The sequence below is a fragment of the Orcinus orca genome, chromosome 4, assembly GCF_937001465.1.
Source record: "Orcinus orca chromosome 4, mOrcOrc1.1, whole genome shotgun sequence".
Taxonomy (NCBI): domain Eukaryota; kingdom Metazoa; phylum Chordata; class Mammalia; order Artiodactyla; family Delphinidae; genus Orcinus; species Orcinus orca.
In genome coordinates this window covers 81,194,172-81,208,869 of record NC_064562.1, presented here as the reverse complement: position 1 = coordinate 81,208,869, position 14,698 = coordinate 81,194,172, and the positions used below count along the sequence as shown (strand labels likewise).

General features: G+C 36.0%; 1 protein-coding gene across 2 annotated transcripts in view; it reads right to left on the bottom strand.

Annotated features, from left to right (window-relative positions):
- Positions 1-14,698, bottom strand: part of CHIC2 (cysteine rich hydrophobic domain 2) — a 47,360-nt gene that overhangs the window by 20,035 nt on the left and 12,627 nt on the right. For both annotated transcript variants that reach the window (XM_004268267.4, XM_033425440.2), the window contains exons 2-3: positions 4,892-4,946; positions 4,595-4,750 (exon numbers count right to left, since the gene is read on the bottom strand). In XM_004268267.4, coding sequence (XP_004268315.1) covers positions 4,595-4,750; positions 4,892-4,946 — 211 coding nt within the window. The remainder of the gene's footprint in view (positions 1-4,594; positions 4,751-4,891; positions 4,947-14,698) is intronic.

Here is a 14,698-nt window from a genome sequence, read left to right as displayed (position 1 = left end):
ATTTCCATCAAAATCCCAGCATATTTTTTTAGACACAACAATCTGATTCTAAAACATACATGAAAAATGAAAGAAATTAGAATAGCCAAAACAATCCTGAAAAAGAAGAATGAAGTTTAGAAGACTTGCCCTACCTGATTCCACACTTACTATGAAGCTATAAGGTACTAAACTATATATATATATATATATATATATATACACACACACACACACACACACACATATATGTGTATATATATATACACACACACTAGATACTATATATACATATATATAGACGTATCTTGTATATAGTACTTTATAGTTTTATAGTAGGTACTACAGCACTATAGCATATATATATATATATATGTATATACTATATACTATACAGCTATAAAATATTATAAATAAGACCACATGGTATTGAAATCAAGATGGACACAAGTCAATAGAACAGAACAGAGTCCAGAAATAGATCCACATAAATATGGTTGATTGACTTTTGACAATGTACCCATACAATGGCAATTTAATGGAAAAAGGATAGTCTTTTCAACAAATCACCTTGGAAAACTTGAAGTCATATGCAAAAAATGAACTTTGATCTACTCATACCTGTACAAATACTGACTCAAAATGGGTGACAGACCTAAAAGTAAAATGCAGAAGAGATCACAGGAGAAAAATGTTGTGACCCTAATTTAGGCAAAGAATTCTTAGATATGACACCAAATGCACAATCAATTTTTTAAAAATTAACAAATTGGACTTAAGCAAAATAAAAAACTTTTGCTCTGCCAAAGACATTAAGAGAATGAAAAGACAATTACAGACTGCAAAAATATATTTGCAAGTTATATATCTGACAAGGGATGTCCTTCAATTGGTGAATGGATAAACAAATTGTGATACATCCATACAATAGAATGCTACTCAGCAATAAAAAAGAATAAACTATTGATACATGAAACAAAATAGATGACTCTAAAATGCACTACCTGAATGAAAGAAGCCAGATTCAAGTGGCTATATACACTGTATACTTCCATTCATACAATATTCTAGAAGAGGCAGAACCATAGGGATAGAGAACAGATCAGTGTTGCCAGGGTTTAAAAACCGAAGAGGGTGTGACTGCAGTGGGACAGAAAAAGGAAGTTTTTTGAAGTGAAAGAACTGTAATGTATCTTGATTGTGGCAGTAGTTACACAACTCTATGCATTAGTCAAAAATCATAGAACTGTACATCAAAAAGAGAAAATTTTACTGTATATTAAATAATTTTCAAAAATAGGCTAAGGTAATTTTTTTAAAAGGAAAAGGCAGACTTCCCTGGTGGCACAGCGGTTGAGAATCCACCTGCCAGTGCAGGGGACACAGGTTCAAGCCCTGGTCCAGGAAGATCCCACATGCCCCAGAGAAACTACGCCCGTGCACTACAACTACTGACCCTACACTATAGAGCCCGCGAGCCACAACTACTGAGCCCACACACTTAGAGCCCATGCTCTGCAACAAGAGAAGCCACCGCAACGAGAAGTCCGTGCACCACAACGAAGAGGAGCCCCCACTCGCCGCAACTAGAGAAAGCCTACACATGGCAACGAAGACCCAACGCAGCCAAAAAATAAATAAATTTTAAAAAAAATTAAAAGGAAAAGGCAATTTGGAAGACCTAAAAATAATAACGATAGGACAGATTAAAAACCAGGTCTCTGGAACGTGGCCAGGTCATAAAAAGGATCACTCATTTGGGGATGGGTTTCAAAGACAAGGCAGAAATCTAGTTATTCAAACTATTAAGTAATGTTAGGAAGGTGAAAACGCTAAGCTGCATATGGAGTATGCCTTTGGTCCTGATTTGCCTTAGAGTGAGACAATTCTAACCATATAAGATGATTCCACATCACAAACGAGGACAAAGCAGACGTTCAGAGGGGTTCAGAGGCTGGCAATCAGGCTGGGTTTTAGCTTTTATTTATACTAGTACCTCTAAATCAAGGGTTCTTAACATGGAATACCTAGATAGAATTCCAGCAGTCTGTGAAAGTGGACAGAACAAAAATTCATCTTTAATTTCACTAACCTCTAACTGAAATGTGGTATATTTCCTTAGGCTATGAATGCATGCAACGAACTGTGGTAGTTTAAATAGGACCTGTATATTTATCACTCATAGAAATCACAGATTTTTCCTATAACATCATACTACCGTGAGTCCCCTGCTATCTTATTTTGCATGCATTAATAAATATTTATAAAGCACACATTTGAGGGGTTTCAGTATTTTGATAACTATGTAATTGGTTTCCTGAATAATCCAATGTATTTGAAAACGCATTTAAGATACATTAAACCTTTCCAAACACAAATAAAACATTATTCTAAGAAAGGGTTCATAGGCTTCCCCAGACTATCAAAAGGGTCTATGATAAATAAAAGGTTAAAAATCCCTGCTCCAAATCATCCTGCCCCCATCTTACAAAGCACCCCTTTTTTCAGGGCCTCTAATACTCTTCATACATGCATGAAGGGTCCCTCTCTCCAATTATATAATAGTTTAAACCCTCGACAGGGAAATGAACAGTTTTTTAAGCAGCATTCAAATTTTTTATGCCCACTGGACAATAGAGTCCATAAAAAATTAAATCATATAAATACAAGAAAGACCTTATATATAATAATACACAGTTGAATGAAGTGTACTTTCTGAAACTACAGACTGAAATAACCTAAAAAAGTCAATCTACCTTATGTCTCAAATAAGAAGGAATTTAATGAAAGCATCTGAAATATGATCTTCTTACTAAGAATTCATGGAGAAGGGTAGGAAGTTTACTTTTGTTTTCTAAATCCTACACTGTGTGCACATTGCAATGTCTTGTTTACTCATTTAAAAAGTAAAAAACAGAATCTCAAAACCTCAAAAAAATAAAAATAACTAGGTCACAAAGGTTTCTACAGTAATAAAACTCTCTGATTCCTTGGGTTAAATAACAGCAAATGGCCAACCAAGTAAGATATAGCAGTCACTTAAACAATGGAAATGCCCAAACAGTAGGAGGGAGTGAGAGGCTCTAAACTGTAAGAGCTACAAATTCAACTGTGGATGCAGGTACAACCATATTTTTTTTTCCTTTTAATCTATGGTAGGAAGATGATCTGGTGAGAACTATGGGGGGGAAAAAAAGAAATATTCTTGGAATATAAAAAAGTAAATATTACAGTAAATATCACAATAGTAGTTTTATTATGAAGGCAATATCTACTTCCTATTAATAAAATGCACTAGTTAAATATTTTTCCAGTAGAAATATACATCTTATTATGTAAAACAAAAAAGGACAAATAAAATTTGCTTTTCCATATTTCCTATCATTTGATGACAAAATGAAATGTAGCCACACAAAACTATACATTCAATTTCAATGTAATGGTATTTCATTTTTATACATTTAATTACACAATTTTTTAAAGCTTTTTAACAAAAATATAACACATTCAATCTATACTAATTTGCCTTATCTCTACCCACATCTTGGAAATTTTTTATTATAAGCAGTCAAAATTATTACACTTTAGATCATTTTTTCAGATTACAGGATTACTATGTACTCATCACAGGAAACTTGTAAAATAACAAAAAAAATTTCTTTGAATAAAAAAAGAAAACAGAATTCCCCATTATTTCACCAAATAAAAATAAGCACTATTACCATTTTATTTCTTCTATGGGTACTATCTTACATTTCAGTAATAATGCTATTAATCAACATATATTAGACTCTTGCTCTGAGCTATTCAACTAAAAGCTTTACAAACACTATTTTATTTTATCCTTACAACAGTCCTATTCAAGTAGGGAGGTAAATATTGCCATTTTACAAATATGTCAACTACAGTTTAAAGAGGTTAGGAAGGGACTTTCCTGGTGGCGCAGTGGTTAAGAATCCACCTGCCAATGCAGGGGACGTGGGTTTGAGCCCTGGTCCGGGAAGATCCCGCATGCCACAGAGCAACTAAGCCCGTGCGCCACAACTACTGAGCCTGCGCTCTAGAGCCCGTGCGCCACAACTACTGAGCCTGTGCTCTAGAGCCCACGTGCCACAACTACTGAAGCCTGCGTGCCTAGAGCCCATGCTCTGCAACAAGAGAAAGCCACCACAATGAGAAGCCCGAGCTTCGCAACAAAGAGTAGCCCCCGCTCACCACAACTAGAGAAAGCCTGCACACAGCAACAAAGACCCAATGCAGCAATAAATAAACAAACAAACAAATAAATAAATAGGTTAGGAAACATGCCTAGAAGGTCAGAGATAAGTGGCAGACCTGAACCCAAATTTTCAATTACCACCATGAATGTATACATAGAGAACGCTATATTCTACCCTAACGTAATGTCCTATGTCATAAAAATTATAATTTTCAGATTGCTATTTAATATAACAGCATGTGGACGTAACTTAATCACTCCTCTATTGGATCAAATTATTTCTGTATAGTATTCAGAATAGTGTGATGCATTCAATACAAAAAATAAAAACTAGGTAAATGCAAGATTTGGCTTGTCAACTTCTATATTTAAATTAAAATATATAATTCAACTTACTCTTTTACTGAGGCAAATAACTGGCCACATACTGCAGCCTAATGTGCAGCAGCAACAAAGGCAGCCACAAAGTAGCCAACGTACATTAACAGGAAGGTTCTTCTTAAGACAGCTGTTAACTCTGTTGATGCTGGCTTTAAATTCTTCAGGAGCTACCTAAAGAAAAATTTTAAGAAATAACAACACTGCAGTATTAATGTCAATAAACATGTCTCATTAGCATAAATTTTTCTAATTTGTTAGGAAAAGACTTTAGTTTTGAGGCATACAAATAATACCTAAATAATTGACACTCACTTTTCCAGTTAATGAAGAAGGGAATTCTGATTCAAATTTGTTGCTCAGTCCAAATCTATTTTTTTAAAAAAGAAAAATATGTTATTACATGTCATGGTTGCAACAAATACACCATTTAACTTGATCAAATTTCAAGTAAATAGAGTGCAACTTTATACACAGAATAACAATGGAAGTTTGAGACACACTGTCATCAGCAATTTATGAAATGTAACAAGCAATTTTAGCAGCTGAATCAAAACTTTTATACAAGAGGCTGAGAATATACAAAGACATGACTTCTTTGGAGCTATCTTTGTGAGCCAAATAGTACTGTGGAAAACAACACAACTGTCCAATTCTGTCAAAATTACTAAGATTCTTCCAATTAAGTAACAGGAAGCTAAAATCTCTGCTATTAATTACTCTTTAGGTCAAGAGCATTTTGTTAACTCTCAAAAAAGGGATAACATGTCTAAGAACGCAAATTACATTTTCTGAGATCAGCATATCTACACTGCTATTACAGCTACAGAATGTCAAAAACACCTGGAACAAAACAGCTACTTCAACTTTCAAATACCAAGACATTTGCTACACATACCCCCAAAGAAATGAAACCAAGGTAGTGCATTTTAACATCTTCAAGCTTTTAAGTGTCTTTAAAGATCATGAGGATTGACTGGGCACTTGACTATTTCTTTGCATAAGTTAGTGGGAAAGAATAAAACATTCATAGACAACATTGGTAATAGCAGACTGCACCCTGGAAATAAAATTGAGATGCTTACATATGATGACTTTTAGTGGACCCTGGAGCCAAATTTTTTTTCCGGTTTTATTGAGATGTACTTGACATTTAACACTGCATTAATTTAAGGTGTACAACCTAATGATCTGATACATGCATGCATTGTGAAATGATTACCACTGTAAGTTTAGTTCACATCCATCACCTCACTGTTACATTTTTTCCTGTGAAGAAAATGCTTAAAATTCACTCTCTTAGCAACACTTGAATACACAATACTGCATCTTGGGTATCTGGCACTGGTAAGAGGGATCCCCTAAGATATTCTGTATGAAACAGCTGGCCAGGTCAAGGGTTTCTAACTCAACCATCAGTGGAGCTAGAGAGAGAAATCAAATAAGGTAGGCTGTGTGCAGTCAATAAGGAGTGGGGAGACCAGCCAAGCAGAGGTATACAATTTGTGTGTGTGTGAATGTAATGAGTCAGATCCAGCTGATTACTGTCACACTAGAATGCAGGCCCACCTTTGACAGGTTGTATTTTTCTTCTTCTAAGAGGAGATGGAAAACCAGATTTCTCTGCAAAATTTCCCACCTTTATAATACTGTGCAAGTCAATCACAACACTTCTGTGGGTCAGGCTGTCGTTTGCATCATGATCTAGACTTCCTTACAACATGTAGATGGTGGCATCTGAGACCATTTTGTCATCATCTTAAAGTACTTTCAAAAATTACTTAATAGCAGCATTGAAATAACATCAAATGTCTTTATAAACAATGAATACTATTTTATGAAAAAAGTTTTGACACTAAACGTAAATTGGCAACCATTACTGTTTAATATAATTCTGGCATTGGTGATATTCTCTTTCTAAGACTCTGAGCTAAACCTGTTTTTTCTGTGGGGGCCTCAGAGCAATGTGGTTCTACTTGAAAATGCCCCTACAGGTAACTCACCTACAACTGTAAAGGCCCTAGCATGAGGAAGAGGTATGCAGTACTCGCTGACAGTTCTATGAGGTCTCTAGATAATGGACTCCCTTTTCATCTATTTGCCTTAGAGGAGATACCATTCAACAAATGTTTATAGAATACTGGACCTTCTAGATTATACACTTCCATCTCTTGTGTTATCTCCCTTGGTCTGAAGATCTTCTCCTTCAAGCAACAGGTTTCATTTCAACCATGTTTATTATTGCAATTAACCATCTCCTTCCAACTGGTCCTCAAATTTTTTTAGAAAAGCCACAACCAGATACCTCCAAGTCTCCTAAAGTATCTTCCCCTTCCACCTTCAGCCATTAAATATTTGGAACAGATTATTTTATCAAATACCTATAGTTTGCCAGTAATATGCTAATTTAGAGGGAGCAATCCAGTATGAGTATAAACCTTAATTTCCTTTCTTTTCCAAGCCTGGATACTTCCTTATAATAAGGCTGAGTGTTGATGCTTTGCCCAGGGAGCACTACCAGCTAATTGCCCTGCTGTTCCTGCAAGCCAGGGCTCCTTGTAAGTCAGGCTAGTAGTTATTCTTCTGAGTAAGAACTAGCAGTTCCAAGGACATTCTTTAGGCACTCTCCTCTTCAGTCATAATTTTGTTGTGTCTTAACAACAGACAGTAATCCTTTCTCTTTCTTCATCTCACCCCCAAAAGAATGACATGGTTCACAATAGATGGGAGTGCTTAGCTTTGCCACCAGCCTTCCCTTCTTCCCTCCTTTCTTCCTTCCTTTATTTATTTATGGCTGCGTTGGGTCTTCATTGCTGTGCGGGGGCTTTCTTTAGTTGCGGCGAGCGGGGGCTACTCTTTGTTGCGGTGCGAGGGCGTCTCACTGCAGTGGCTTCTCTTGTTGCGGAGCATGGGCTCTAGGTGTGCGGGCTTCAGTACTTGTGGCTCGCGGGCTCTAGAGCACAGCCTCAGTAGTTGTGGCGCACGGGCTCAGCTGCTCCACGGCACATGGGCTCTTCCCGGACCAGGGCTCAAACCTGTGTCCCCTGCATTGGCAGGTGGATTCTTAACCACTGCGCCACCAAGGAAGCCCCATTTCCCCTCACTTTTCTTTCCCACCTGCTTAACAAGAATACCTGTAAAGAGGGGCAAGAAGATGCTGCTGTTGAAGGCCTTGGAGTCTCCCCAGCCCACAGGAGTGAAACCCAACTGCAATCTGCTTTCGCTTTAAAAATGTTTAAAGACATTTAATATTCAAATCAAGTACTTCATGATTATAGGCAGATTGAGCCATGATACCCAGGCACCCTTTCCTCATTTCCATTTGGAATATAGTACTCTACTATATTCAAACATTTGGGTGAACAAGGGGTGTTCAAACATTTGGTGTCAGGACTTCTTTGGTCTCTTAAATCCTTGAGGACCTCAGTGAGCTTAAGCTTATGTGATTTAGATTTATCACTATTTCAGATTATACATTAGAACTGAGACATCTAAAACATTTAAAATTTTTATTCATAAATGAGCCCAAAATGCTCATTTTTACGCTAACAAAAATAATGTTTTTATGAGAAATATTTTTCAAAACAAAAAACTTTAGTGAGATTTTCTCACATCTCTTTAATGTCACACAATGGAAGACAGCTGAATTCTCACATCTCTTTCTGCATTCAATCTGTAGTGATATGCTCTTTTGGTTAATGTTTATAAAGAAAATTGAGTTTCACCAGATATGTAGTTGGAAAATTGTATATATTCTTTGATACTATAACAAAACTTGATAAGTGCTACCTTATTAAGGATTTCTTGTAAGGAGGAAACAAGCTTTATCAATGAACTTTGAATACTCTGTTCAATTAAAATCCACTGTATATCTTGCATTTTAAATGGATTTTTTTTTCTTACCCATACCTGATTTTATAACTTCATATATTTGTCCCTTGGAAAATACTGGTAGATTGAGTTATGCAGATTTCCAAATGTTGACACACTTCATTGTGTGATATCAGAATCATCACATTCATTAATATGACCACTGATCTCATCGTAAGTATTGAGAAGCTGTCAAGCTCACAGAGGCAGATGTAAGTTTTCCCAAATTCCAATTTTCATCTGAAAGCTGGAATTACTGCCAACAAATGCTATCAGTTGTTTTACTTGAAGTGACAGTCTTGCTTTACTTAAAAAAAATAAATAAGATGCTGAATGATAACTAACCAACAAAACAAAACAAAAAAGGTTAATTTAGCTACCACCTATACCTTAAAACTAACTTCAAAGCATATTATTTTAATATATAGAATGGATAAGCAACAAGGTCCTACTGTATAGCAAAGGGAATTATATTCAATATTCTGTGATAAACCATAATGGAAAAAATATGAAGAAGAATGTATATATATGTATAACTGAATCTCTTTGCTGTATAGCAGAAATTAACAAAACATTGTAAATCAACTATACTTCAATAAAATAAATTTTTAAAAAAATAGATGACTTTTTTTCCTAGCTTTGAATGTTACTAATGGAGATAGGCAATGGCTGTGGATTTTAATAGGTGTCCTTGATATGCATAAGCAATAAAAGCAGGAGAAGGAAAAATACAGGGAAAAGTTGGAAAGGGGAAGTAGAAGGAAAGAGGGAGAGAAGAAATGAAGAAGAAAGTGAGGGTTGGCAAAGTGCTACCAACAACTGTCTTATTTACCATTCAATACCTATTAACTGTCAGTCCATTAGATGCCTGAAAAATGTAGACATGTCCTACATCTGCATCTATTCCTATGAAAGACCTTGTCCTTAATCACTCTTAAAATACGGCTTTAGAAGTGATAAACGATTTAAACTATTTTCAAAGAATGACATATATGACAAGAAGATAAAACACATTAAACAACCTATTTTACCTATTACAAGTTTACAAGTCTACTAGTACTTGGAGAAAAAGAGAAATTCATTCAAATCAAACTATTGAGCACCTTCTATGTAACATTTCATGATCACAAAGTCCTACAACAGAAGGCTTATATAGCTTTAAAAAATTTTTTTTCAGAAAGAAAGCATGGGACTTCCCTGGCAGTCCAGTGGTTAAGACTCCGCACTCCCAATGCAGGGGGCACGGGTTCAACCCCTGGTCAGGGAATTAGGATCCCGCATGCCGCACAGTGCGGCAAAAAAAAAAAAAAAAAACAAGAAAAAGAAAGGAAGCAAGCAGGTAAGAGGCCAATTTTTACTTTTTTTTTTTTTTTTTTCCCGCGGGATCTTAGTTTGCCGACCGGGGACTGAACCTGGGCCCTCAGCAGTGAAAGTGCAGAGTGCTAACCACTGGACCGCCAGGGAATTCCCCCAATTTTTACTTTTCTATAAATTGAGGTAATTTTCAAAGCTCTTACACCTGGTAAAGCTCGGCAAAGGGACTGCAACTTTACACCTAAATCTAAATGGAATCTTGAAATAGGCTTGTTTTACTCACTTACTTCCATTTTCACTGTCGCCTCGTTCCTAAATCTATAGCCAAAATTCAAAGAGTAAACTAATCTGTTACCCTGCACTCTCATTTTCATCTAATTCAGAACTTCCCTTTCCTGACAGATTCTTCCCCTTCCAAACCTCTTTTAATATTTAACTTTGGAACCCCTGATGTATTGATCTGCTACCTGGATACCTATTTATATCTTCTCTTTAAAAAAAATTTTTTTTCTTCACTTTAACCAAAAATCCTGTTGAAATGACACTCTTTCCTTAGAAATTCTCAACTATAGCTCATTCCCTGGAGTTCATCTTCCAGACTCCATCTTCCATGTCCTCATAATACTTGACTATATTCTCTCTTGCACAGTCCTTATCATATCTCATTATAATTATGTCATAAGCCTAACTCCCTACCCTGATAGTCAATGAGTTGGTTATAGGTAGGCACGATATCTTAACAATCTTTATATCCTAAATGTCTGGTCCAATGCCTGATAAATATTCATGAAATATTTGCTAAATAATTTCCAAGCAAGAAGAAATGTCTACATTCCACTACCTCCTCATTGCAAAATTCCACACCACTGCTCTCTCTCCCTCTGATGCACATGATTTCCACATTGTTCCAAGCCCAACCGTCATTTTCAGCCTTCCAGGTCGCTCCCTCTGTGTTGGGGGTCCCCAAGACCATCCTCAGGTTTGATGATTCACTAGGAGGACTCACAGGACTCAGCATACAGTCCTGTGAGTATAAATCTATACTCACAGCTAGATTTACTACAGCAAAAGGATACAAAGCAAAATCAGCAATGGGATAAGGCATATGGGGTGAAATCCAGAGGAAACCAGAAGCAAGCGTGCAAGAGTCTCTTCTCAGTGAAGAACACAGGATGTGCTTAATTCCTCCTGCAACTAGTTTTCACAACATGTGTATAATGTTGTCTACCAGGAAAGGTCATTAGAGAGTCAGTGCCAAAGGTTTTACCATGGACTAGTCACGTAGGCCCCCTCTACTTAGCATGTACCAAAATTCCAGACTCCCAGAAGGAAAGCAGGTGTTCAGTATACACCATACTGTTTGTACAAACAGTTTAGGCACAGTGAGCCATTCTTATCAATTCTGGGCATACTGGGAATGCTTCCAAAGTTCAAGTTCTTAGACAACCAACCAAAAGCCGACACAGCAAGCAAGGCTTTTTAAGGATAGCAGTCTCAAGTCTGCTGTGCTCTTTTTGGCACAACTTCACACTCTCTAATGACACAGACATTCACATCACAGTTTTTTCTTTCTACAAGAACTCTTGTCTTCATCCCAAATAATTCAGTACTCAGCACCAAAACCTAACTGATTAACTGACCTCATCTACTCTGAGGAAATTCACCTCTATTTAATTCAGCAACCCACGCCATCATCTGGAACTGTATCACCTCTGAAATTCTGAACTGTAAATTTCTCCTCTTACCACTACCATCAATCATTTCATTTCTCCCACCCTTATCAAATTTGCTTTTTTGTCTCTGGTTGTAACCTACTCCTTACCACTCCTCCTTGCTTTTCTACTCCAAATCTGCTCCCTATGACTCCACTTCCTCCTTTATCTGCCAGAACTACACAATCAATCATTTAACCATACTCCAACAAAACCCTTTATTTTCTGCCCCTCTAGAGTGTCTCTTGTCAATCCAATTTAATTGAAATGTTTACTTTCTTCACCTCAATTCCCACTGCCTGGAGCTACAATAGAAAAAAATCATACAGATTATTTCTAACTTCAGTTAGATTAATGCTATAGCAATCTTTATTCATTCCTAATCAACTCCCTTTTCCATACTTCACAATTGCTCCTCTATGTGCTCAGTCTTTTCCTCCCAACCCACTTTTTTGCAGATAACCATGGTTCCTCCAACCAGAGGAAAAAAGATCAAGAACATAAACTGCTATGCCTTCTCTCCCTTTCATTTTTAGATTTACCTATGTTTTCAGTATCTTTACCATCTTTCTCAATGGAGGCAAACTAATCATTTGCTCCTGGTTGCATCTCCTTCAGTCTCCTCTGCAATCCACTCATTTCTCCCTCTCTCTGGCTCCTTACACATAGCTTACAATCCTGCATAAGTCTACCCAGCCTGAGATCTGAACCCCTATTTTCTTCTCTCTCAAGGTATGATGGCATCCATCTCTTCTCCTTCCTCATCCAGTGTCTTGAAAGAGTCTTCCACATTCACCTCTTTATCTCACCTCCCATTCATTATTCAAACCACTACAATCCAGGGTTTAGTTCACATTTCTTTACAGATGAGACTGCTCTCAACAGAACAGCTGAAAACACTCTCTTCAGTGAGTCCCACTTCATATAGCATGCTTTCTCCTAGCAAAGAGCTTGAGTACCACAGTGGCAAATCTTTTACTTGTTATTGGCTACAGCAAATACCTCCTTTGCTGTGCCAACTAAACAATACTGTCAGATAAAGTTTTAACAAAACCATCCTTTTTTATTAAATGGATAAGAAAAGCCACACACTTCATGTTTGTTAATATAACTACAAAATATCATCTTTGATGGTTTTGATGTGACATAAGTTACTTAATTTTGATACTACCTTAGTTCCAGTTTGGGGGGTGGTGGTGCTGGTTTTGTTTTTTTAAGTTTGGCGGGAGATGGAGTTTGTTAGCAATGAAAATGAGAGGTATGTTTCAGTTTAACTGGACAGCATTATAAATTACTCCTTTTATCCATTATGTTCCTTCAAGTTTAAAGTTTTAAAATATAATAATAATAATTTAGTTTATTCTAAGTCAAAGTACAGTTGGCCCTGGACAGTAATGGAAAGGTCAAATTTCTTAAAATAATAATTCGATATGCTGGAAAGAAGAGTAATGGGTAGGAAGCTGAACTCCCTTCAAACCTAATAACCTAACATTCTGTTAACCCAAAAAACTAGAAGTAGCACTTAATAATTTTAAAAGATATAATTCAAGATGGGTGCCATCTTAGTTATCTACAAAGACTAATAAATGAAATAAAATAAAACACTTTATGTTGGCAAGAATGTCTTAAGATGGAAAATATCATGCACTGTCGGTGGAACTATAAATTATTACAACCATTCCAGAAATCAATTTGGCATTAAAAATATTTATACCTTTGGCAGAGTAATTTCTCCTTTAGGGATCCTGCCTAAAAAATAATCTGAAATGTGAATAAAAATATATGCATAAACAAGCTCCCTGAAACTTTATTCACAATAGAGAAGAATAAAATAATGGGAATGTTAAGTAAATTACAGTATCTCAGCATAATAGAATATTAGACAACTATTAAAAATGAAGTTTGCAAACTAATAACACGGAAAGTACATATAATATACTGTTAAATAAAAAGAAAATACAAAAACATACATGTAACATATGATCTAGAATGTAAAGGAAAAAAACTTACAAAATGAAAGACCTTTCAAGCGCACAATTTGATAGTATGTAAAAAGAGTCTTAAAAAAAGTTCATACCTTTTGACCTAATAATTCTACTTCTAGAAATGTATTAGAAGAAAATAATTACAGTGGCACAGATATGTTCACGAATAATCAAGTATTCTGCAGTGCTATTTTGGTGAGGGAGTATTAAAGACATTTTGTTTCATTTGTTGTTTCTTAAAATAGGATCTGTTTTTCAGCAGATGTACAGTAATTGCTACGCAAACACATTTTATAATATACGATAACATCAATATAATTTTTTTTCTACTTGAATCTTTTATTTGGCATTAACTAGGTATGTTATCATAAGTAAACAAGTTTGGGGTTCACTAATCAATAGCTTTCCTGAATGCATTTCAACCTTTTCTATAGTTCTAGTCTACATAATCCCCAGACCTTTTTTTTAACTTCGATTTTTAATTTTTCTGTGTTCCTTGTATCTCCTCATATTAATGTCTCTTAGAATTCACTAATGCATTGTTATTTCGAATTCTGTCTTTTAAATACAGAAGTACAAGAACCTGATTTCTTCAACTTTGTTTTGTGCTATGTTTATTTTCCTTGTTTCTGAGTTGCAGTGCTATTTTTAACAGTGAAGGTTTTAAAACAATAGAAAGACTAAAACTGTATGAAATTAATTATGATATACCAATTTGAAAGATACTACACAGCTCAAAACCATGTACACTAGAGAGTAGCCTATTACTCTGCGTGCCTGACTAGGAGCTCCCTAAGCTCTGGTGAATTAGACCACAAACAGGCATCTGCTTTAAGAACAGCTAATTCCTGGGCTGGCTAGCAGCGTATGGGATGGCAGGGCCTACCCAACTTGGACAACATTAACTAACTCAATCTGATCCTCTTTCTTGAGGTATCTGAATAAGAGACAATAGCTGGTAACATGAAGCTTAAGCGGAAGCGGAGATACAGTAAAGTCATGTAAGTAGAGGTTAAAAAGAATTTTTTAAAAAAAGAATAAGCTGAAGCCAACAGTAAGCAGAAACTATGAGACAGAGGCAAAAAGGAGTCTGCCAGTTCACGACTGCAACAGCAGAAGCTAGAACTGAAAGAAGGTAAGTCGCTGTGACAGACCACTAGACCAAAGGACACTTGCTGCTGAGAAAAATGACAGAATAACTTCATCACCAGAGCTGCACTCAATTATCCAAAATAATAATA